Source organism: Panthera pardus, unplaced genomic scaffold (assembly GCF_024362965.1).
Source record: "Panthera pardus isolate Hobbes unplaced genomic scaffold, ASM2436296v1 HiC_scaffold_18, whole genome shotgun sequence".
NCBI lineage: Eukaryota > Metazoa > Chordata > Mammalia > Carnivora > Felidae > Panthera > Panthera pardus.
Window position 1 is genome coordinate 11121664 of NW_026526743.1, and position 25184 is coordinate 11146847.

A 25184-nucleotide genomic window follows, 5' to 3' on the forward strand; every position below is an offset into this window, starting at 1 on the left:
CTCAGCTAGAAAGGTTAAAAAAACAACAACAGTGAATCTAATATATTGTGAAAAAGGACAGTAATGGTCACGTTTGTGCAGGGCTCTGTTCTAGGACATGTACGGGTGAGGTTTAGTGGATGTTGACAGGCAAATACTCATGAAGCCATGCTCTTAACATTTGTCCACTTCATCTTATTGAAATTACACATATAGAAAAAAAGAGAAATAAAATAAGTACCAGTGCACACCCCACAGAATAAAAAAGCACAGCAAAATTAGAATTCCTATATGAACCTCACAGATTGCAAATCCCATTTTACACCTCAGAGGAATCCTTTATCCAGAAATTTTGCTTTACTAATTCTCTTTCTTTTTAATTCATGGTTTGACACCTTACAAATGTCACTAATCACAGATACATTTTATGCTTGTTGTGAAATCCATATGAATGAAATCATTAGTGTGCTTTTCTCTACTATGGATTTTTTTTTTCTTTTAGTATTTGCAAGATGAATGTATCACTTGTGAATCATCCGAATGTATCACTTGTTAATTATCCTTTATTTATAATATATGTATTTTAAACTGTTCATGTACCTATAGAATTTTATTAAACACATCGCTCAAGACTATGTGGGGATGTCATTTAGTCAAAATATTTACACTTTTTATTATCTTTATGTTACATGGTTATTTAGTATTTTATAACTTAATTTCCAAACATGCCTTTTAATATTTTCCATTTACCTCTGTTGTTGATTGATGTCTTGATTGTTTCCTTGTCTTATTTCACTCCATACAAATCAAAGATACTTTTCATGGTTGTCTATACTGTAAACATTCAGTCTGTACTAAATTTAAACATCCTTTACTTGTATGTAAATGTATGTGTCAGGCCAGATTTGTCACTCTTGATGTGTGGATCCATGAGAACCTTAACAATTTTATATTGGCTGTTTCTACTAATTTCTGAGATGGCTGATATAAAAATGCCTGATACATTTGTGGACTGGTATCTTTATCCTTGCTATTCTCAAACTGGCTTTATGTAATTTAAGTCAGTATCATAAGTTACATACATATTCTGTTATATCTTCTTGGTGATGCTTTCTCGCTGTAAATTATTTCTTTCTGATATAAATACATGTTAAGCATGTGTTCGTGTCTTATTATGTAATAATTATAACAGGTATATTTTTCAAAACCTGTTTCATATATTTATATTTTAGATGTGTCCCTTGTATCCATGTTATTGTTGAATATTTTTAATATATCAAAAATTACTGGCTGATGATCTGAGCATTTACTCCATACTCATTTCATGAGATGGCTCATATATATTTAGGTTTAAATACATTCTCCATGGATATGTGTGTGCTTTTCTTTGCCTCACTTGTTCTGTACATTTCCTTTTAAAAACTTTCTGTTGAGGGGCACCTGGGTGGCTCAGTCAGCTAAGCCTCCAACTTTGGGTCAGGTCGTGATCTCACAGTTTGTGAGTTCAAGCCCTACATCAAGCCCTCCCTGCTTGGGAGTCTCTCTCTCTGCCCTGCCCCACTTGCACGCATGCATGTGCATGCACTCTCTCTTTCTCTCTCAAAATAAATAAATTAATTAAAAAATAAAAACTTGCTATTGGTTATTTCTGTACATTTCAATTTTTCCTTCTTCATATTTGTGGGGTGGATACACTGATTCTGTTTATTAGTATTTAAGCTGAAAATGACAATGCACTTATTTAACACAATAAAATAGAGATAAAATCTTTGCTCTCCTGAAAAATATAAGATTTAAATATTAATTTGCTTATCTCAGTTTATGTGCTATTGAGTCTATACATGGTAATCCATCACTCTGTCTTCAAAAAGGAAATATTAATGTCTTATACAGAGAATGTTTGTATTAATCTACAAACACACCCCTCTCATAGATCCTCATTCCTTCTACCATCACAGACCATTCATCTGGGATCACTTTCCTTCAATCTTAAATAGAATCTTTAAAGTGTTCTTTATGTCAGGTTTTTTTTTTTTCATTAAATTTCTCATGTTTGGTCTCAAATAGTCTTATACTGTTTCTTTGAAGATACATTTGTTGTATATAGAAACTTGGTGGTGGTTATCTCTCCCACAGTTTCAGTATGTCCTTCTATTGTGTTCTGGACACTAATATCATACTGGGTGTAAGTGGAGACATTGTGTGTATAAGCCATATATAAACATATATAGCTCTGAGAGACAGTATTTGGACCTGAGTTGCATAAGACTTCACCCAACGATCCTAACATTGAGATGCAATCAGTGAATGGATGAGGTTTTAATTTTGGTTGTCACATTAACAAGGGCGTAAGAGGGTAAAATATAGATGATGGATAATAAAATGGGCATCAGTGATCAAATTGATGGATTGTGCTAGAAATGGTCTAGGTGTTCACCAATACTATTCTTTTGGACTCCTGAGAGGAAAAGTATGTCCTCGCTTCCCTTACACTTAACTTAGGACCATGTTAGTGCTAGGTATGCCATTCAACTTGTTTTGAAGTCAATGAGGAAGCACCTTCACCTTTGGCTACTTGAGCTTAACAGGCCAGCTGCTCTGTTTATTATTAAGCTTCCTGGACATTCCGGACTCAACTCCCTGGAGGCCAAAGTAATCCACCTCACTGATATTTCTGCCAAATAGTTCTCTCAAGGAGACCCAAGAGCCAAACCTCTGTCATCGTCGAAAAGAATGTTCTCGCACATGATAATTTGGAAGAATTGACCAGAGACACCCAACAATTGGCCCCCCAAAAGTAAAAACAACATTGGAAATTTAATAATTGTTGATCTGATAAAAAGAGAGAATTCTTATTTGGACTAAATGACAATATGGCCCTACCAGAAATTCTAAAATTCTCACCATTTACCAATGTACAACTATTGGTCTACTGACAAAATGATAGTGTTTATGAAACAATATTGGTGAGGAAATATTAATGAGGCCACAAAAGTGCCTACTTCACTTGTCCTGTTTGTCCAGTGGTACAAGGAAAGGTGTTCATACTGCTCCCAGACACTTTGAACTGCCCAATGGAACATTTGAGGTTTGGCAAATGAATTTCATACAGCTTTCCCTGTCTCGTGGATATAAATGTGTTTTAGTCATGGTTTATACGTTGTCTCACTGGACCAAAGCTTTCCCTTGTAGACAGGCCACTGCTTCTTCTGTGGCTAAAACTCTGTTAGAAAAGATTATCACTACCTGAGAAACACCTCTCAAACATCATGGTGGTTGGCTAACCCATTTTACCCATAACGTGCTTCAACAGTTCTGTTTGGCTGGTTTTATACTTTGATTGTGTGTGTCATCCTCAGTCCTCAGGGTTAGTTGAACACACTAATGGCACTGGTAAGACTCAACAGGCAAAATGTGTAGAGATCTTCGATATACATTGTTCAAAAATATTGCCATCAGTCCTAATTCTCAGATCTCCCACTGTCCATAGATTCTCACCCTTTGGGATAGTCACGGGACTTCTAGTGCACTTGGCCCTGCCTCCTCCGACCCACAGTTGATAAAGTAGATATCCTTCAAAATCGTAAAGGCCTAATTGCTCACTAAAGGCACCGAGGGACAAAAGGCCACTGAATTAAGAAAAAACTGACTCTTGATCAGCAATGCTTTCCGAGAAGGATCCTGATCAAAAGGGAGGAATGGGAAAATGAATAAAGGACAACTTCACTAAAATGGAGTTGGGATGGCCAAAAGGAGGAACTCTCACCCAGTACTACTGGAAATCAAGAATTTCCAATTACCAAGACCAACAGAAGAATCAACAGGGAAGAATCATTAACTACAGACCCTAACAGGAAAAGATGTGCACTGCATTTCCTACAAGAAATTGACCACCCCAGCAACTCAAACAAAGAGAAACCACATTCACCCTGAACTCTTGCTTTTCTCCAGTGGACTTGCGTTCAAAACAATCCTTCCCAACTTCCTCTTTCTTCTCCATAAATAAGTTCCTTACTTTTGTTTGCTGAACTAGTCTATGGTTTTTGCAATAGATTACTCGTCCTGAATTGCAATTCTCTGCTCTTTCAGAAGAAACCCATTTTTGCTAGCAAAATAACTGATTTGTTTTTAAGGTCTGCCATATGAAACCATGTTAAGTCCACACCTACTTAAGCCTAAGAGCAATTAGTCTTGATAGTCCTAACTTTTGAATCATATGGCCTGTAGGAATGTGTCCCTTGCACAACAGACCTACCTGTGCTTTGTGAAACCTTCCTATATAAGTTTTTTTTTTTTTTTAATAAAATGCACCTCAGGGCACCTGGACTGCTCAGTCGGTTAAGCGTTGGACTTCGGCTCAGGTCATGATCTCCTGGTTCATGAGTTCAAGCCCCATGTTGGGCTCTGTACTGACAGCTTGGAGCCTGGAGCCTGCCTCTGATCTGTGTCTCCCTCTCTCTCTGCCCCTCCCCTACTCATACTCTGTCTCTCTCAAGAATAAATAAGCATTAAAAAAAATTAAAAATTTCAAAAATTAAATGCACCTAATGGTATACACATATGCTTTATGCAAAAATTGTCACCGTTATTTATGATGCTGCTTGCTGACTCAGAGTGGTTGTATTTTGTGTTTGAAAACAAATCACCAGTGATTCTGCAAAGAGGGGTCCCTGACACCCTCCTACATCAGTATATGTACCAACCTTGTGATGATAACAATAGTAACAATAAGAGCCTGTATTTAACGCTAGGCCCTGTGTTAAGCACTTATCATCTCATTTTCCATGAAGTAGGTTGTAGTACTTTCCCATTTTAGTTATTAAATCTTGGGGGAAGGAGGGAGGTCATAAAAAGAGTTCCACTTCTCCAGGTTACGCTAGGGTCCCTCCCCCAGGTATTATATATCAGAAGGTGTCTTTTGGGTCCGCTAACTTTGATTTTCAGTAAATTCACAGGTGATGATGTCAGTAAGTTCACAGGTGATGATGTTACCGCCGTCTCAGGGATTTAAATTTGGGAATTAACGAATTGGAGTAACATTTAATGGTACTACACAAAGTCCCCACCAGCGGGACATATCCACTGTTCAATTTAAATCTCAGTCCCCAGAGCTGAGAGGTGAAACAGCTCCCCCAGTATTAAAGACTGGATCACGCGCTGGAGACCTCTGAGGACATGACTTTGCCCCAGGTGACCACAGAAATATGGGTGCGTCGCCTTTAAGAGGAGCTTGGGCACTCCGGGACCCTCTTTCCCCCGCATCTTTCTCCTCCTCGAGGCCTCCGCCTCCGGCGGCCAGGCGGTTGCCGGGAAGACCGGGAAAGATGCCCACTGCCTGGTTGGATGCAGGGCTCCAACTACATTACCCAGAAGTCTGTGCCGCCGCATCGGCGTTGTGCTCAAGGCAGCCCGGAAGATGGGCGTTTCCCGCCGCCCGGAGCGGCTGAGGCGGGACTTCCGGCGTCGCCAGCGTGACGTCTTTTGCCTGTGCCGGGACTCTCCACACGGGCCGTTGAGGCCCCGAGTCTGGGGCGGGGCCGGCTTCCCGCGCGGCTCTTCGGAACCGAGCCCGGAAGGACGGTACCGTACGCGCCTTTGTTACTCTCCATGAGCCCCGTCGTGGGACCGGCGGCCTTGCGCGGAGGTGTCGGCTGGAGCTGCGCCCTTCCCGGGGCCTTCGCACACGCGCGCTGCCCTCGGACGCCCCGGCCGCGGTACCCTGAGCTGTGGGCGTTTGTACCCGGGGGAGACGGGCTGGGAGCGCGACAGTCGGCCCGCGGGCACCGTGCCTAGTGGAGCTTTGGGGTTCCGGCTGAGCCCGCAGGGCCTGCCCGCTTTGCCCGCTTCTCGCCACCCCGTTCTGCTCACGGGATCCCATGGAGGCTGCGGCGCGGACAGACGGGGCTCAGGTGAGCGGAGGGGCGGCTTGTTCTAGGACCTTCCTCACTTGGCCTTCATCGCTCCCTCTGAGTGCAAAGGCGGCGGAGGGCACTCACTCCCCGCGGGTATGTGCCGAGGTTCCGGGTATCAGTATCGGTGGGATGAGGTGTGCAAGGGTTTCCAAGGCGCTGGCACAAATACTTGGAGGTGGAAATGAGTTAGGAGTGTCCCGGGAACCGTAGGTCCCTCTTAATCGGGTCAGAGCAGTCGGCAGGTGGTCAGGGGTCGGGCCTGGAGTGGCCGCCTGAGGAGCTGGGCCTCTGTTCCAAGGGTGGTGAAAGACGTGGCAGATTTGGAGCAGGAGAGGTGACCCGACCCAGATCTTAACGGGCTCCCTTTGGCTGCTCTCTGGCTGAGAACAGAGCATGGGCATGAGTGGGGAGCCTACCAGTAGTCTGTGAGTGTTGCCGGCAGCTGGCCCAGAGAGGCGGCTGTGGAAGTGAGAGATGGTGGTGGATTTTGTATCTGGGCCTTTTGTTTTAGGTAGTTATGTATTTTTGAGAGAGAGGTTGAATGCACAAGCAGGGGAGGGACAGAGAGAGAGAATCCCAAGGAGGAGCAGGCTCCTCGGTCTCTGGTCTCAGCCCAGAGCCCGATCTCACAAACCGTGAGATAGTGACCTGAGCCGAAATCGGGAGTCTGTCACTTAACTGCCTGAGCCACCCAGGCACCCGTTGTATCTGTTTTTTTAACCAGAGTGACCAGATTTTCTTGTGTGAAGGGTGAATAAGAGAAAGGAACGAATTGTGGATTACTCTAAGGTTTTTGGTTTTGTTTTGTGCTTTCTTTACCTGGTAGAATGACGGAGATGCCATCAACTGAGATAGGGAAGCTGATAGCAGGAGTAATTTTCGGTGGTAATATTGGGAGTTAGGCTGTTGTCATGTTTCGCCTAAGAAGTCCCAGAAACTCCTTAGTTGAGACATCGAGCTGGATGTGGGTTTTAGTTCTGGGGAAGGGTACTGGTTGAAGAAGTTCAAGAGGTGGCGGCCGGTATGTTGAATGCGGTGGAACTACGGGTTAAGTTTAGGAGGGAGTATCTTCAGGTCATGGTGGCAATGCGGTTAATAACAAGAAAAGTTGAAACTTGGGACTGAGGACTGGGTCTCTCGCTTAGGCGCTGGGTGACAGTGTACCTGTCACAAAGATACATGAGCACTTCCTGGACACCACGTGCAGAGCAGCATGGGGTGGGAGGCGGTTTGCCCTGTGGGTGCATATGGTGTGATCCAGAAAGTTGGTAGTGGAAGTGGCAGTCCCAGATGGGGAGAAGGGGTGGTTCAAAGAGTGACGTACATGTGAGGAGAAGAGTGAAGTGATGGCATGAAGGTTGTGTCTGGGACGCATGGTCTGAAGGACACCGGGAGAACTGGCCAGCACGAATGTTTGGCGTCCTTCGTGCCGGACTCAGAGCTTACCCAGTACCCACCTGCCCGCCTGCCTGGCTCTGCTCTGCACCCAGTGCTCAGAGGGACGTGAGAAGAGAGCAGGCACTAGTGGCGCCAAGACCTGGTGTCTCCTCTGAGTCGGGAGCTGGGAGGAGAGGGACCGGGGTGGTCGTGTGAGTGGATTGACTGGGGAGTCCTCTTGCCTGTGGCTCAACTGTCCCCCCATCACGACAGGGCTGTGTGACCTTTGAGGATGTGTTCGTGTACTTCTCCCGGGAGGAGTGGGAGCTCCTTGAGGAGGCTCAGAGACTCCTGTACCGTGATGTGATGCTGGAGAACTTTGCACTTGTGGCCTCATTGGGTAAGTCCCTGTTTTATCCGTGAGTATATAGCAAATTACCCCAAAACTTAGTGTCTTAAAACAGTAAAAATTCACTATTTCAGTTTCAGTGCATCAGGAATCTGGTCACAGCTTTCCTGGATGCTTTTTGCTTAGGCTCTCTTACGAGGTTTCAGTGAAGGAGTCAGCCAGGGCTGCGTTCTCATCCGAAAGCCAGTCTCTGGAAGAATCCACTTACAGGCTCACTCATGTGATTGTTCCCAAGAATTAGTTTCTTGTGGCTTATTGAACGTGGGAATTAGTTCCTCTCTGGCTGTTGACCTACAGACCTCAGTTCTCTGTCCAGGTGGCCTTTCTGTGCTGCGCCTCGTAACATGGAAGCTGCCTCCTCTCTGAGCAAGTGAGCAGAGAGTACCCAAGATGGAATCCAGCCTTTTTCCAACCTGACCTTGAAAGTGACATCCCCTTATTCTGTTCCTTAGAAAGTGGGTCGGTCAGTCTAACCTACAGTCCAAGGGAGAGGCTCACACAGGAGGCAGCCATTCTTAGGGCCGTCTTAGAGGCTGCCTTCCACAGGCCCTCACATTCACTCCGGTGTCCCTGGGGTTTGGTTCCCCTGTTTCCTAGAGGCATCTCTTTCTGTCCAGCCACCTCAGTGACTCCCTCCCCTGTTTGGGTCCCAGAATAGGTGCTGTGGGTGCCGGGGCTGGGCCACGTGCAGTGTCCCCTCCCCTGCTGAACACTTCCAACACTTTTTGCTCAAAGTCTTGCAGGAACAGGTTAGAGGTTCAGGGCCTTTTTAGTCTGCTCAACAGATTCAACATGGCTGTGTGCTTCCTGGCCAGGTATCTGTCCAGATCGACGGTACCTTGGTGTCCCAGGTTCTGCCCTCGCCATCCAGCTGACATTTCCTGGGGCCTGAGTATGCCAGGAATTACAGGCACTGACATGGTCACCGCTCATGAACGTCTCAGGGCTGCTCTGGCAAATCTTTCTTCAAGGATTTCCATTTTTAACATTCCATTTTCTTTCTTTTTTTTTCGAGTTTATTTTTATTTTTTGAGAGAGAGATAGAGAACAGTCAGGGGAGGGGCAGAGAGAAAGAGAGGGAGACAGAATCCCAAGCAGGGTCTACACTGTCAGCACAGAGCCCAGTGCAGGGCTTGAATTCATGAACCACGAGATCGTGACCCTAGCTGAAATCAAGAGTCAAAGGCTCAACTGACTGAGCCACCCAGGCACCCCTAACGTTTCATTTTCTTCTCTGTGAGGTGGGTCTACCTGGGCCACTCATGTGCCCTGGGTTTTCTTTACAACTTCATCTTCCAGATCCCATGTAGTTGCCCATGGGGAGAGGGGGAGAAAGCCCTGGTGTCTGACGGGGCTGACCTGACTCTAGCCATAGTGAGCGAGACCCAGAGAGGGCCTGGCCCTGCAGACTGAGGACCGGAGGAGAGCCATGTCAGTGCTGGGTTCGGGTCAGACTTGCAGCCTACTTCGTGTTCACCAGTGTTTTCTTGCCAGGGCCTATAGGGCTACCTCCTTTCTGCCTTGCCTTCCCCACTCCTGGCAGTTTGTGCACTTGTCTCTTCTCTTCTGTCTTCCAGCCCTGACTGTTTCCTCCTTTCTCTGGTGTCCGTGTCTCATTCTTCTCTGTTCCCTCTGCCACACTCTGCAACACTGGCTGCTTTAATGTGCAGTGAGTTGTGCACATCTCCTTAAACAGTCCTGAAGAAGCATCTACTCACCACAGTCAGATTTTCCTGGGTCTGGACCCAGCCTTCTGCGCAGAGCCCTCCTGGCACCAGCCACCAAGGCCCTGCTCCGTGGAGGAGTGAGCTGGAGACCTCTCCTCTGCTCCCTTTACCATGCACCACCGTCTTGCCTGCTACCCATTCTTTCTCCTTACTGTGACTGCTAGAGGCCCAGGACCGACACTGGGCCTGCTGGCTCCCTTGTGCCAGCGGCAAGTCGGGGCACTCGTTCTTTGGTGCGTCACACACATGGATGTGATGCGGCCGCTGCTGTCCACCAAAGCCCACGTGTACCTCACCGGCCTCTTTTCGCTTTCAGATTGTTGGCGTGAAGCAGACAACGAGGAGACGCCTGAGCAGAACGTTTTTGTCGGCGTGTCGCAGCTCAGGACTCCCGAGTCAGGTCCGTTCATCCAGAAAGCCCACCCGTGTGAGGTGTGTGATCCACTCTTAAGAGACATTTTGAACTTGGTGGAATGCCAGGGATCACCCCCCTTGCAGAAGCCGTACACGCGTGGCCCGTGTGGGAGAGGATTCTTACTCAGTGCGGACTTTTACCGGCACCAGAAGCGATGCAGTGGAGAGGATCTCTTTGGAGGGGACGCTGATGGGGCCTCATACGTGAAGAGCTATGCAGTCCACGTGCCAGGGAAACCCTGTACTTGCAGGGAGGAGGGGATGGACTTTCTGGGCGGCTCTGGCCTCTTCCAGTGCCCTACCACCAGCAATGGGATGATTCCATACAAAAGGACTGAGTGCATGGAATCTTTCCCAGCCGGTTCCAGTGTCGGCCGCCAGCAGACAGACCATGATGGACTGGTGCTCTTCAGTTGCACCGACAGCGAGAAAGCCTTCCTGAACACCTTTACTCTCCTCGGCAGCCAGGTAAGTCAGACTGAAGTAAGACCCTTTCGATGCCCGCCATGTGGAAATATGTCCAAGGAGAAATCAGCTCTTATCAATCACAGAAAAATTCACAGCGGAGAAGCATCGCATGTGTGTAAAGAGTGTGGAAAGGCCTTCGTTCACCTGTCTCACCTAAAAATGCACCAGAAATTTCACACTGGAAAAAGACATTACACATGCAGTGAGTGCGGGAAGGCCTTCAGCCGCAAAGACACACTTGTTCAGCACCAGAGAGTCCACACTGGAGAAAGGTCTTACGACTGCAGTGAGTGTGGAAAAGCCTATAGCAGAAGCTCCCACCTTGTTCAGCACCAGAGAATTCACACCGGAGAAAGACCTTACAAGTGCAGTGAGTGTGGAAAAGCCTTCAGCCGGAAAGACACACTTGTGCAACACCAGAGGTTTCACACTGGAGAGAGGCCTTACGAGTGCAGTGAGTGTGGGAAGTTCTTTAGCCAAAGCTCCCACCTTATCGAGCACTGGAGAATTCACACTGGGGCAAGGCCTTATGAATGCATCGAATGTGGAAAGTTTTTTAGCCATAACTCAAGCCTCATCAAACATCGGAGAGTCCACACGGGAGCAAGGTCTTACGTGTGCAGCAAATGTGGGAAAGCTTTCAGCTGCAAAGACACACTTGTTCAGCACCAGATAATTCACACTGGAGCCAGGCCTTATGAGTGCAGCGAGTGTGGGAAAGCCTTTAGCCGTAAAGACACACTTGTGCAGCACCAGAAAATCCACACCGGAGAAAGGCCTTATGAGTGCGGTGAATGTGGGAAATTTTTTAGCCATAGCTCCAACCTTATTGTACACCAGAGAATCCACACTGGAGCGAAGCCTTATGAGTGCACGGAATGTGGAAAGTGCTTCAGCCACAATTCCAGCCTCATTCTACACCAGAGAGTTCACACCGGCGCAAGGCCTTACGTGTGCAGCGAATGTGGAAAAGCCTACATCAGCAGCTCCCACCTTGTTCAGCACAAGAAAGTTCACACTGGAGCCAGACCTTACGAGTGCAGCGAATGTGGGAAATTCTTCAGCCGAAACTCTAGCCTCATTCTCCACCAGAGGGTTCACACTGGAGAAAAGCCTTACGTGTGCAGCGAATGCGGGAAAGCCTACAGCAGAAGTTCCCATCTTGTCCGGCACCAGAGGGTTCACACTGGAGAAAAGCCTCACGAATGCAACAGTTTCGGGGCTCCTTCAGCTACACCTCTTAAACTTGTTTAGCGTGAGAAAGTTCACACTGGAGAAAGGCCTTATGAATGCAGAAAATGTGCGGTCTCCTTGTTCGACCTAATAGGACTCACACCAGAGAAAATCTCTGTGAGTACCCTTTGGGAGGGAACCATCAGCCATCATTCGTACATGTATCATGAGGACGTTCCCGATAAGAAGCGTGTAGGTGGGAAGCTTTCATGAGGTACACTGCACTTTGTAGACTACCCAGGGCTCTTGACAGAGTTCTGTCACTGCCAGTGCCTGTGGCGGAAGCCATCTCTTTGCTGCCAGCTGTCAAGGTCCCACAGTGAGTGTCAGTCACTCTGATATGCTCAGGGAACCCAGACCCCTGGGCTCTCTCTCCTGTTCCCTGGAGGGAATCATGAGTGTTCTGAGCCCTGCGAGGTGCTCACTTCCTCCCCCATGGCTAGATTCTGAGTGGACGTGATCCAGCTCTGGCGAAAAGGATTTGAACTGGAGTCTGCGGGGGATTTCCAGACAGGATTTCTCTTCATGAGCAATGTTGACTGTAAACACAATAACCAGGACTCCTTCGTCTTGCTTCCACATCAGCTGACTTTAGAACTGCTTGCCTCACGCTGCTCTCATCTGCAGTGATCCTCGTATGTATGTGTGTTGGGGGAGGGGGGTCTCTTTACTGTGTGCAATGGATTGAGAAAAAGTTGGGTTCTTCCAACATGAAGGGAGGAACACCTTTTGTCGGCACCAACTTTATGTGCCTCAGAAGGGTCAACAGGATGGCAGAGAAAAATCTCAGTCTCGGCCTGATTTCCATCGTTGCCCAAGGCTTTGCTAGAAAAGAGTGAAGAGCTTTGGGTGCCTCATCTTGTGGCCTGGAAGGCAAGTTTCCTGTGAGCCCAGAGTTCATTTTGAGGAGGGCATAGTTGGTGTGATAATCCCCAGGGCTTCTGGAAACCATACGAAGTGGGTCTCTTGTTTCTAGGGAATTTCGCATATTCCCCAGGACTTTTCAGGGATTTCTGTCTCCTGGATCAGCCAGTCCCTGATGTCCCTGATATCCAGAATCCCACAGGCAAAGTGTTCTTGCCTGGAAGGCCCACAGGGCAAGGCGGGGATCAAAACAGGTACAGAAACACTGAGATAATGGAGTGGAGGTGAATGTGGCAAATGAGAGGATATGTATCTCTTCTCCAGGAGGCATCTACAGATGCCCATATGATTGTTGAGGGATGAGAGTGTATAGAACTTCTTAGGATCTTCAGACATCTGTATCTCCTGTGGCCAAGGCTACTGTCAGTGTCTAAAGGTTTGTGGATTCCTGTACCTCCCTGGGCTGTTGAGGTTGTGGCCATCACTACACAGGCAGGAACCTCAGCACTGACAAAGGAGAGCTCCAAGGATAGGGCTTCTCTGACTCAGCTGGCACTCCCAGTGCCTGAAGTGGGACGTGGATTTCACCGCTCTCCAGTTTTTGCTGACATTGAGGCAGGGCTCATCCTCCTAAACTGGGGAGAGGGATGTGGTAGAACCAAAATAGTTGTCAGATGTGACTTTCCGAGAGGGACAGTCAATATGAACTTTATGGGGAACACTTAATTCTCAAAAACTTTGTTGAGGTATGATTGACATGAAATAAACTGCACATATTAAAGTATGAAATGTGTTTCAGCATGTGTATGTACCTATGAAACCATCACCGCAGTCAAGATAATGAACATACTCAACACAACCCCAACATCCCTTGTATCCCTTTATAATCCTTTTATCGCAGTCTTTTTAATACCCTTTTCCACAATTCGTAGGGAACAGCAAGCATTTTCTAGAATTTTATCCTATCCTATGGTATATACTTCCTGGGAGTGGGGACTCTAGCCCTTGTCACTATCCATAACTATTTGGGGATTAATCCATCTCATTGTGTGTATCAATAGTTCGTTCATTTGTATTCAGTATTATTCCACTGTATGCATATACCACAGTTGGTTTTTATCCATTCAGCTAGTAATGGGTGTTTGGGTTGTTTCCAGTTTGGGGCCGTTACAAATAAAGCTGCTCTAAGATGTGTACAAGTTATCGGTTAATAACATTTCATTAGATAGATATAGCACAGTTTACTCTCCTACCGAAGGACTTCCTGGTTGCTTCCAAGTTTGACAATTATGAGAAGCCTGCAATATGTATTCGTGTGTAGGTTTTGTGTGGATGTAAGTTTCTAGTTCTTGGGTTCAAGCCAAGGAGTGTGATTTCCTGGATCATACAATGAGAGTATGTTTAGATTTGTAAGAAACAGTCTTCCAAAGTGGCTGCCCCATTTTGCACCCCCACCAGCAATGAATGAGCGTTTCTGTTGCTCCGCGTCCTCATCAGCATCTGGTGGTGTCAGTGTTCTGGAATTCATCCATTCTAGCAGGTGTGTAATGGTGTGGCGTTGTTGCTTTCACGTGGAATTCCTTAATGACATGTAAGTATCGTTTTCATATTCCTTTAACACTGTTTTTTGCTGAGCAGAATTTTAATCAAGTCCAAATCACCCAGTTTTTCTTTCAAGGATTGTCTTTTTAGTGTTGTATAAAAAGGCATTGCCAAATCCAAGATTCAGTGTCCAGTGTTATCATCATATAGGTGTTCTGTGGCTTTGTGTTTTGCATTTAGGTCTATTATCCATTTTGAGAAAATATTTGTGCAAGTATAAATTCTATATCTCGATCATTTTCTTAAACATCTAAACATCAGGATGTCTAGGGGCTCCTGAGTGGCTCGGTCGATTAAGCATCCCACTTTGGCTCGGGTCATGATTTCGCGGTTCATGGGTTCAGGCCCTGCGTCGGGCTCTGTGCTGACAGCTCAGAGCCTGGAGCCTGCTTCCTATTCTGTGTCTCTGTCTCTTTCTCTGCCCCTCTCCTGCTCGTGCGCGTGCTCTCTTTCTCTCTCTCTCAAAAATAAACAAACATTAAAAAAATGAAGATATCTAGTAGTTCCAGCACCATTTGGTGAAAAGACTACCCTTTTTCTACTAAATTGCCTTTGTTCCTCTTTCAACAATCAGTTGACTGTGTTTCTGCTGATCTGTTTCTAGACTCTCTTCCAATTTTTTTCCATCCATTAAGAGAATCATGTGGGCATGGGGTGGGTTCTTTGGGGGAAGGGTCTTGTTCATATGGTACAATCCATTCATTGATATTCAGATGTCAAACTAACCTTGCATTTCCTGGGACAAATCCCACCTGGTCATGATGTACAGTCCTTTGTATTGGTTACCACATCAGTTTTCTGATACTTTGTTAATGTATTTTGCATCTATATTGATGAGAGATAAAGTTTGGAGATTTCTTGTCATAGCTCTTTGTGACTTTGCTATCAGAGAATCCTGATCTTGTAGAAAAATATGGGAATGTTGTCTCCTTTATTTTCTGGAAGAATGGAAGAGTTTTTGAAAGATTAGGGATATTTCTTTAACTATTTGCTAGAATTCCTTAGTGAAGGCACTTGAGCCTGCAGTTTTCTTTTGGGAAGACTTTCAGTCGATTTCAGTCAAAATTTACTTAGTATAGTCCTATATAGATTTTCTACTTGTGTCAGTTTGGGATAATTGGTGTCCTTTTAGGAATTCTTCCATTTCAATTAAATTGTCATAAGTTGGGAGGCTAATGGTTTTTATAATATTCCCTTAGGATACTTTTAATGTCTGTAGGGTCAGTAGTGTCTTCAGTCCCACTGTAGTTAATTTTTTTCTTTGCCTATCTAAAGTTTTGTCAATTTCATTGATCTTTTGAACCAATTTTTTGTTTCATTTAAAAAAAATTAAAAAAAAATTTTTTTTAACGTTTTATTTATTTTTGAGACAGGGAGAGACAGAGCATGAACAGGGGAGGGTCAGAGAGACGGAGACACAGAATCTGACACAGGCTCCAGGCTCTGAGCTATCAGCACAGAGCCCGACGCAGGGCTCAAACTCACGGACCGCGAGATCATGACCTGAGCCGAAGTCAGCCGCTTAACCGACTGAGCCACCCAGGCGCCTTAAAAAAATTTTTTTTAAATGTTTATTTATTTTTGAGAGACAGACAGTGTGAGCTGGAGAGGGGCGGAGAGAGAGGAAGACACAGAATTTGCAGCAGGTTCCAGGCTCTGAGCTGTCAGCACAGAGTCTGATGTGGGGCTCGAACTTACAGACCGTGAGATCATGACCTGAGCCCAAGTAGGACACTTAACTAACTAAGCCACTCAGGCGCCCCTCATTTATTTTTTTAATTGAAGAGTAATTGACATACAATATATTAGTTTCAGGTGTACAATATACTTATTCAGTATTCATATACATTGCAAAATGGTCACCACAAGTGTAGTTACAAATGTCATTGTACAATGTTGTTAAAATGCTACTGACTGTATTCCCTATGCTCTAGATTGCATCCTGTGTTTATTTATTTTATAACAGGAAGAAGATTGTACCTCTTAATCCTCTTGCCTGTTTCATCTGTCCTCACCCCCTTTCTGTCTGACAGCCATCAGTTTGTTCTCTGTATCTATGAGTCTCTTTCTGTTTTGTTTGTTCATTTGTTTTGATTTTTAGATTCCACATATAAGTGAAATCATACGGTATTTTTCTTTGTGTGACTTATGTCACTTAGCATAGTACTGTCTAGGTCCATCGTGTCACAGATGGCAAGATTTCATTCTTTTTTATGGCTGAGTAATATTGTATTTCTCTCCATATAGATAGGTGGATAGATAGCTATAGATATTCATATAGGGAGATTATTAGATAGTGATAGATGTATATCTTCACACACATACCACATCTTTATCCATTCGTCCATCAGTGGACATCCAGTGTGCCTCCATACCTCGGCTATTGTAAACAGTGTTGTGATGAACGTAGAGAAGCATATGTCTTTGAAGTCGTGCTTTCACTTTCTTCAGATAACCTAGAAGAGGAATTGCCAGACTATATGGTATTTCTGTTTATGATTTTTAAAGGAAGTTTCATACAGTTTTCCGTAGTGGCTGTACCAATTTACGTTCCCAGTAGTGCACGAGTGTTCCCTTTTCTCCACATCCTTGCCAATACTTCTTTCTTATCTTTTTGATAATAGGTATTCTGACAGGTGTGAGTTGATCTCATTGTGGTTTTGATTTGCATTTCCCGGGTGGTTAGTGGTGTTGAGCATTTTTTTATATGCCTGTTGTCTGTCATCTTTGGAAAAACGTCTTCAGGTCCTCTGCCCATTTGTAAATCAGGTTGTTGTTGTTGTTTGATAGTGAATTTTATGAGTTTTTCATGTGTTTTGGATGTTAACCCCTTATTAGATATATAATTTGTAAATACCTTCTCCCACTCCGTAGGTTACCTTTTTGTTGTTGATGGTTTCCTTTGCTGTGCAAAAGCTTTTTAGTTTGGTCTCTCTCTTTTTTTTATATTTTTTAATGTTTATTTATTTTTGAGAGCGACAGAGCCAGAGCGCGAGCGGGGAGAGGCAGAGAGCGCAGGAGACACAGAATCCGAAGGACGCTCCAGGCTCTGAGCTGTCAGCACAGAGCCCGACCCGGGCTCACAAACCGTGAGATCATGACCTGAGCTAAACTCAGATGCTTAACTGACTGAGCCACCCAGGTGCCCCAAGTTTGGTGTCTTATTGATATTTGCTTTTGTTGTCCTTGCTTGAGGAGACATTGAAAAACATACCGCTAAGACCAGTGTCAGCAAGCTCACTGCCTATGTTTTCTTCAAAGAGTTTTATAGTTTCAGGTCTTATATTTAAGTCTTTAGCCCATTTTGAGTTTAGTTTTGTATACAGTATAATAAGGTGGTCCAATTTCATTCTTTTTCATGTAGCTGTCCAGTTTTCCCAACACCATTTATTAAATAAGCTGTCTTGTCTTCATTCTCTGTTCTTGTCTTCTTTGTCATAGATTAATTGACTATATAAGTGTGGGTTTATTTCTGTGGTCTCTATTCTGTTTCATTGACCTATGTGTCTGTTGTTGTGTCAGTACCATATTATTTTGACCACTTTAGCTTTGTACTATAGTTTGAAGTTTGGGAACATCGTATCTCCAGCTTGGGTCTTTTTCAAGATTGCTTGGCTATTTGGGGTCTTTTATGGTTCCATGCAAGTTTGAGGATTATTCTGTGAAAAATACCATTGGTATTTTGATACGGATTGCATTGAATCTGTAGATTGCTTTGAGTAGTATGGACATTTTAACAATGTTAATTCTTCTAATCCATGAGCATGGATTATCTTTCCATTTATTTGTATTGTCTTTAACTTCTTTTAACTTCTTTTATCGGTGTCTTGATAGTTTTTAGAGTATAGGCTTTTCATCTCCTTGGTTAAATTTATTATTTTATTCTTTTTGATGCAATTGTAAATGAGATTATTTTCTTTCTGATAGTTTTTATTAGTGTATACAAATGCAACATATTTCCGTATATTGATTATGTATCTTGCAAGTTTACCGATTTCATTTATTAGTTTACTAGTTTTCGGGTGGAGGTTTTGCGGTTTTCTGTATGCAGTTTGCCATCTGACATACTGACAGATTTACTTTCTTTCCAATTTGCATGCCTCTTATTTCTTTTTCTTGTGCAATTGCTGTGGCTAGGACTTCCAATACTACTTGACTAAAAGTGGCAAGAGTGGACATCCTTGTCTAGTGCCTGATCTTAGAGAAAAAGCTTTCAACTTTTTACTGTTCAGTATGATGTTAGCTGTGGGTTTGTCATCTATAGCCTTTAATATGTTGAGGTACATTTCCTCTACATTTACTTAGTTGAGAGTTTTTGTCATAAATAGATGCTGAACTTTGTCAAAAGCTTTTTCTGCACCTATGAGATGATCATAGGATTTCTGTCCCTTATTTTGTTAATGTGGCATATCATGTTGATTGATTTGCTGATACTAAACCCTCCTTGCATCCCACTTGATCATGGTGCATGATCCTTTTAAGTTATTGTTGAATTTGGTTTGTTAATATTTTGTTGAGGACTTTTGCATGTATGATCATCAGGGATATTGGCCTATAATTGTCTTTTTTGTAGTGTTTTTGTCTGTTTTAGTTATCAGGGTTTTGTGTGTCTGTGTTTCTATTTTCTAATTTCAGTGAATTTTGTTCTAATCTTTATTATTTTCTTTTTTATCCTTGGTTTGGGGTTAGTTTGGTCTTGTTTTCTTATTTTTTTTTTAAACATAGAAGCTTAGGTTATTGACATCTTCTTTTGTAATAAGCTGCTTAAAGTTACACATTTACCTCTAATCATTTACTTTAGCTGTGTCACATTGATTTTTATATGTAGCATTTTTACCTTTATCTAGCTCAGGATATTTATGTCTTTTAAAAATCCCTTGTAATTTCTCCATTTACTGATAGGATATTTGATAATATATGGTTTAAGAAGTTCCTATTAAATTTGCAGGGCTGCTATCTCAGAGCAGGAAGAATGCTTTTAATTTTTCAGTCAAGGGCCCAAGTGTTATAATTAAGGTTTGAAATGGGGGAAATCTATTGGCTATTTTAGATATCTTACATTCTGAGGAAGAGACCAAGCAAAGCTGTCAGTGTTTAATGTAGAAGGAGTAACCCCCCGTTATCAATCAGGAATTGGTGAGAATGACCATTGGTATGAGTGCTTAAGGCAGGCTCTCAGGCACTTTTTCCTTCCTCAGAGCACCCTCATTGACAGTGCTGACTTGAGGGTATTTTCTTTGTCTTGGGTTTTGTTTCATAAGATAGGACAACCTTTTTTTCCAGTGTTCATTCTATTTACGGTATCTACAAGTGACTTTGTCAGTAGATGGTTGATTGGGAAGTGGGCCATCAGCTGTTTGGCCCACAGAGACACGATTTACATCAGGTCCGGTCTCGTTTTTATTCTAAAGCCCTTTCAAAATGGACTGTTGTAGTTCAGCTAAAGGGACTCTTTATTATTCTAATTTCTGTTTTCAGATTAGGTCTCTAACTTTAAGTTTAATGCTATTAATAAAATGACATCATTTTACATTAGCTGTTACGTCAGCACCACCGTAACTCCCAAATGTTGTAAGAAGGTATTTTTCTCGTCTGTATTGAAAATCTATAGCTTCATCTTTTTCAAATAATTTTGGCTCGATGATTAAATTACTGTATCATCGACTTTTGTTATAAATACTTCAGGTATGGGTTTTAGGAGACTTGGACCTCCTTTTCTGGCCATTTCATGACCCTTTGAAACAGGACTCCTGTTGGTCCTTTGTCAGGTCAGCACAATCAACTTCTGCCATTCATGATTTGGCACCTGAGGTTCCAACCAACGTGCATACAAAATTGTATAAGTTAGGTGACCTTGGTTTTTTTTTTTAACGTTTATTTATTTTTGAGACAGAGACAGAGCATGAATGGGGGAGGGTCAGAGAGAGGGAGACACAGAATCTGAAACAGGTTCCAGGCTCTGAGCTGTCAGCACAGAGCCCGACGCGGGGCTCGAACTCACGGACCGCGAGATCATGACCTGAGCTGAAGTCGGCCGCTTAACTGACTGAGCCACCCAGGCGCCCCGTGACCTTGGTTTCTAAGCACTGTAAAGAATTCTAAGTTCTAAAAAAAAAAAAAAAAAAAAAAAAAAAAAAAAAAAGCTAAATTCTTTTATGAATAGTTGGTGGTCTTATTTGGGTCGGAGGGAATCTTTAGTTTTACCTCTTAATTCCGCTCAAGTCCAAGGCTTAAATTTTATAGTTTCCTGCACGCCTGACTCATGGGAAGGGTGGATGTTTAGCAGTAGCCGGCATTTGGGGTTTTCAGGGAGTTGTTGGGAAAATGTGTGGGCCCTGGACAAGGGGGACAGGAGGGGGAAGAGGTGCCAAAGGAGAGAAATCAGAAGGATAAGGGGGAAGGCAGAGCTGGATACGGGGAAGCAACTGGAGGACAAGGAGGGAGGATTTACGCAGGGAATGAGTCTCCTTTGCTACTGCTGAAGTTCGTCAAATTGCTCATTAGTTTTGCCCAGAATCTTTTAGTGATGCAACTTTTGAGTCAGATTTTATTTGGAGGCATCTGCATACTCGTAAAAACAACACAGTCCGTTGGGCCTGAGAAGTCTTCTTAACACATCAAATGTCCCCCCACAGTGACCACTGAAGGCCCAAATTCCCCATGGTGCAGTTACAGTATTTAGAAAGAGTTAGGATTGGAACAGGAATGCATATAAAATGCAGGGTTTTTTCATGGGAGAGGAGAGGATTTAGACCTAGAGCACCCTATGAGAGCAGACAGTGGCTGGTAGGAATAGAATACTTGTGCACCTCTAACCCTCACCCTAATGATTGGCTGCTTTAAGCCACAGGCTCACAATCTGTGCCCCTGGCATGTGGATAACCAGAGAGAATTCTTTCTCTAGATTATAGTCCAGCTCTCAGTACCAAAAAAAAGAAAAGAAAGAAAAGGTGTAAGGAGAGCGCACTTGCTTTATTGGTTACCCGCAGCCAAGTTTGTGGGATCTGCAAACACACTGCACGCTGGTGTGTGAGGCTGGCGTGAACCACAGGCTTGCCAACAATATGGCCATGCCTGTGTTCCACCCTATGATTCAACTTATTAGGACAACCAACTTTTAGCACAGAATTTCAGAAATCGCTCGAAAGACAGCAAAAAGGTATGAAGAGGAATGGCCTGATCCGCCAAGGATCCCAAACCGCTGGGAAGTAACAACAAAACCCAGGTATCGAACAGAATGAAAAGCCCGGAAACCCAACACGAAGAGAGCAGATTTCCCAAATCTTCAAGGATTTGACTTGCCCTTAACAAGGTGCAAGGGACAAATATGTGGCATGGCAGTGGGTAGGAGTCTGGGGTCTGCGAGGACCAGCAACGCAGAGCAGATCTCAGCAGGACTTTCATGATAAACATCCTAGATGAAACAGCTTCTGCAGTGAGCACATGCAGTTTACCCTGTTCCTCCGTCCATCAGATATTGACTAGTGAGACACGTGTTCCACAGAAGTGTGAGCTGGGGGACTGATCACGATATACGATGTGGAAGCTCTTACAACCTCTCCTGTAGTTGTTTTCTTAATCTGAATTTCTCTGAAAATCTTTTCACTCACTTTGATATTAGTTGAACTCATACACCCCTCATGCTTAACTGGGAATAATGTTGGTTTACATCTATCCACTTTCCATATTAAATGAACAAATCGCATATCACACAAAGACCTTGAAGAGGCTTCTCACCACATGTAATACATATCCGCTCTTCAGGAAATTCATCACAAAATTTATGCTTGCATCTGGGCATTTTTGTATTCAGTATACACCCAAAAGTGGGTAATAGCAACTTGGGCAAGAATAGAAAACCTAGCCTTCTCAATCTCAAAGTCCGTGCCAATTTGTTTGTCATTCGTAAGTCCAAACTCATAACTAAGTGTATGTTACAAACAGGCTGAACCCTTGAAAGGTTTGCAAACCTGTGAATCAACAATGGATTTCACTCGGTATGCAATGCAAAAAAAAAAAAAAAAAAAAAAAGAAAAAGAATTTTCTATGTGCCTGCAAGGGAGAGCTTCTAGTCACCTCAAAGAAAACCAGAGCTGCTCTCATCTAGTTTTTGGTAAGTCTGGCATTCAGGAATTGGTAGACTTTCAGAAACAGGCGTGTTTAAGAACTGATGGGCTCTTCAGTTGTGACCGTGGTACCTACTGTTGACCAACTTTCAGAAGCAGGGTCACTGAAGTGAGGCCCTTGCTGATGGACTGCTGCCCATGCCGGGGGCTGTCACTGATTGGCTGTCTTTCAGGACTGGGGCTTGAACGGATTGACTGAATTTTGGAAGCTCAGAATGATCAATGATCTACTAATTCTCAGAAGCTGAGTTGCTGGGGTGAGGCTGTTGTTGACTGGCTGGCATTCAGAGGTCATCTGAAGTTATTTCTAATAAACTTTGGTTTCTTGTTCACGACTTTGGAATTTGGCCAAAGAACACTCTTTTCCTTCCCTGAATATGAAAAATAAGCACTCCAAATCTTAAGTCCCCTCTTTGGTTCTTCCTCAGCTAAACCAGCAGGAGAGACCATAAGGCATTTTCCAGAAGGTCACTTACGGGGCTTTGATTTTGAGCTAAGGTCGCCACTAAGCAATTTAACTGCTAATTACAGTGCGAAAAATAGCTATAACTGCTGACTTTTTGTAACGTATTGTAAAAAAGCTAAGTACAGAATAGGTATGGCATCCTGACAGCATTGACACAGGACAAAGGACGTGTGCTGTATACACAGCCACAGGCAATCCTATCCCTTTTGTGTGCCACACACTATTGTACCTGCAACCCTTTATGTGCTCATTGAACATTTGCAGATCAGTAAATACACAACAGCACAACTTCCCCCTTCCTTTTTACCTTTGTGGCAACTCTTTTTCAATACTGTGTTTTCCTCTCCCTACAGGCTGTAAATGCACAATATTTTCAAATATTAAAAATCGGGGCACCTGGGAAGCTCATTTGGTTAAGTATCTGACCTGGGCTCAGGTCATGATTGTGGGGAATACGCTTAGGAACCCCCTGAGCCTGCACTGATGGGTTAACAAGGCATAAAGAATTACAAAGCCAAAGGATGCTCACACCCAAGTTTGGGTAAACAAGATTAAGTAAATAGGTATAGAGGGGGCAAGGCAAAGGCTCCAGTATAGAACAAAGGTATAGGAGGTAAACAAGATCAGGTATTCACGGTGAAAACACCCCCCATTTAGTACTATAGCAGAAAGCTGCTTTCACAGGAAGGAAGTAGCAAATTAGGTGAACAGGTAAATAGGGCTATAGACCACTGCAGGGCAAAGTTGTCCAGAGCGGAGCTAATTAATAAAAGAAAGGTACCTTGTTAACCCAGAGGTTACACATTCTATCTGTCTTATCCCCTAGGCTACCTAAGATAAACAGACACAGCGTCTCGTGTCTGCGGTTAACAACCATCTGCCCGTTGCGAGGATTTTGTTTTATATTGACCCAAACCCCTAACACCGTATATCTTCAAACCCCCCTTTCCCTCATGCCCATATGTTAATGTTCAGAGATTTACTGTCTCTTTGCGCATGTCCATCACCATATTTGTAAGCCTTCTGATCCTAATAAAAATGAAGCAAGGACCCTTAATCAGGGCTCTTGTCTTCTCCTGGACATTAGCCATCTCTCACATTTTAATCCTGCATCCTGCTTTCTTGCTGGCCAAGAAAGAACTCTAGACCCAGAGTCTAAGACACATGATCTCACGGTTCATAAGTTCAAGCCATATGTCAGGCTGGGTGCTGACAGTCTGGAGCCTGCTTGGGATTCTCCATCCATCCTTTATCTCTGCCCCTCCCCCACTCGTGCTTTCTCTCTCACAATAAATAAACTTTTAAAAATCACATTTTGGGACCAAACCATGAATGTAGCCAAGGTTTCAGCAAGCTACAGTCTCAGTTTCATTCTCTGACCTCTCAACTCAGTGTCTCCTGCTCAAACTTCACTGAGATCTTGACTTTCTCCCCCACTTGTCACAGATATATTTCTCTAGAATGATTTTTGCCACTCTCCTTGAAAAATTACAAAACCATTTTTAATAGCATTCAGTAATATCCATTTCACAAGTGTTTTCCCAGAGATAATATCAACCCCCTGTGCATTCACTACTGCTGCAATTACAGATGAAATGATACTCACTTCCCAGCAGATAGATGAGATTGTGGATACTCAAATCTTCATCTCAGGGACAAGATGCCCCTCTGCACACACGATCACATTGTCAAGAAGGCACACACTGTTCAGGCAGAAGTTGGCACTTGCTAAGTCTTTCTCTTTTCAGATAGGTTTCAGATCTTAAAAGAAATGTAACGTATCCCAGAAATACAATAATAAATATCTGAATAAAAGTACTGGAACACCATCACTGACTCTACAGGCAGGACAAATGCCTTCTGTGGGAATTAGAGGCACATCGTCCTCCTTTCCTTAATTTTTTTTTTAATGCTTATTTATTTTTGACAGAGAGAGACAGAGCATGAGTGGGGGGAGGGGCAGAGAGAGAGAGGGAGATAGAATCTGAAGCAGGCTCCAGGTTCTGAGCTGTCAGCACAGAACCCCACGTGGGGCTCAAACCCACAAACAGTGAGATCATGACCTGAGCCGAGGTCGAACGCTTAACCGACTGAGCCACCCAGGCGCCCCCATCGTCACTCTAACTACCTCAGTGCCTCCTGACACCCCTCCTCCAACTTCCCCATCACAGTCCTGTCTGAAAGCTTTCTTATTGAAACTATTAAAGGCTATAAAAGGAACTCCAAAGAGTCAGTGTACACGTCCCTTGCAAGCAACAAGATAACTGAGAGTTACGAGGGGACGCCGAGGAACTTTACGGCATGCTGTGTCCCTTCCTATGTGCAGCCTTTTGGGAATGTGCTGTGATTCACGGAGTCTGAAACAACAGGCCCCTGGACATTTCTGAGTCTCCCTACGCTGTACTCCGAAGACAGCTGGGTATCGCCCTTTAAGAAGCAGCAAGCCCCACCCCCTGAAGAACACGGCACTCCAGTTCCCAGAGCTCCTCATACTCTTTCAGGGCCTTTAATCTGTCAGGAACGACCTACGTCCTGAATCCGCGCAATAACGGCGTTGAAACTACATTACCCGGAAGCCCGTGCGGCGTAGCCGAGGGCCGTTTTCGA

General features: G+C 44.0%; 1 protein-coding gene across 1 annotated transcript; it reads left to right on the forward strand.

Annotated features, from left to right (window-relative positions):
- Positions 1-5454: 5454 nt before the first annotated feature.
- On the forward strand, positions 5455-13172 carry ZNF304 (zinc finger protein 304). Its single transcript, XM_019436924.2, has 3 exons — positions 5455-5888; positions 7542-7668; positions 9721-13172. The coding sequence occupies exons 1-3, from the start codon at positions 5856-5858 to the stop codon at positions 11538-11540; spliced, it is 1980 nt and encodes a 659-aa protein (XP_019292469.2). The 5' UTR covers positions 5455-5855; the 3' UTR covers positions 11541-13172.
- Positions 13173-25184: the final 12012 nt, after the last annotated feature.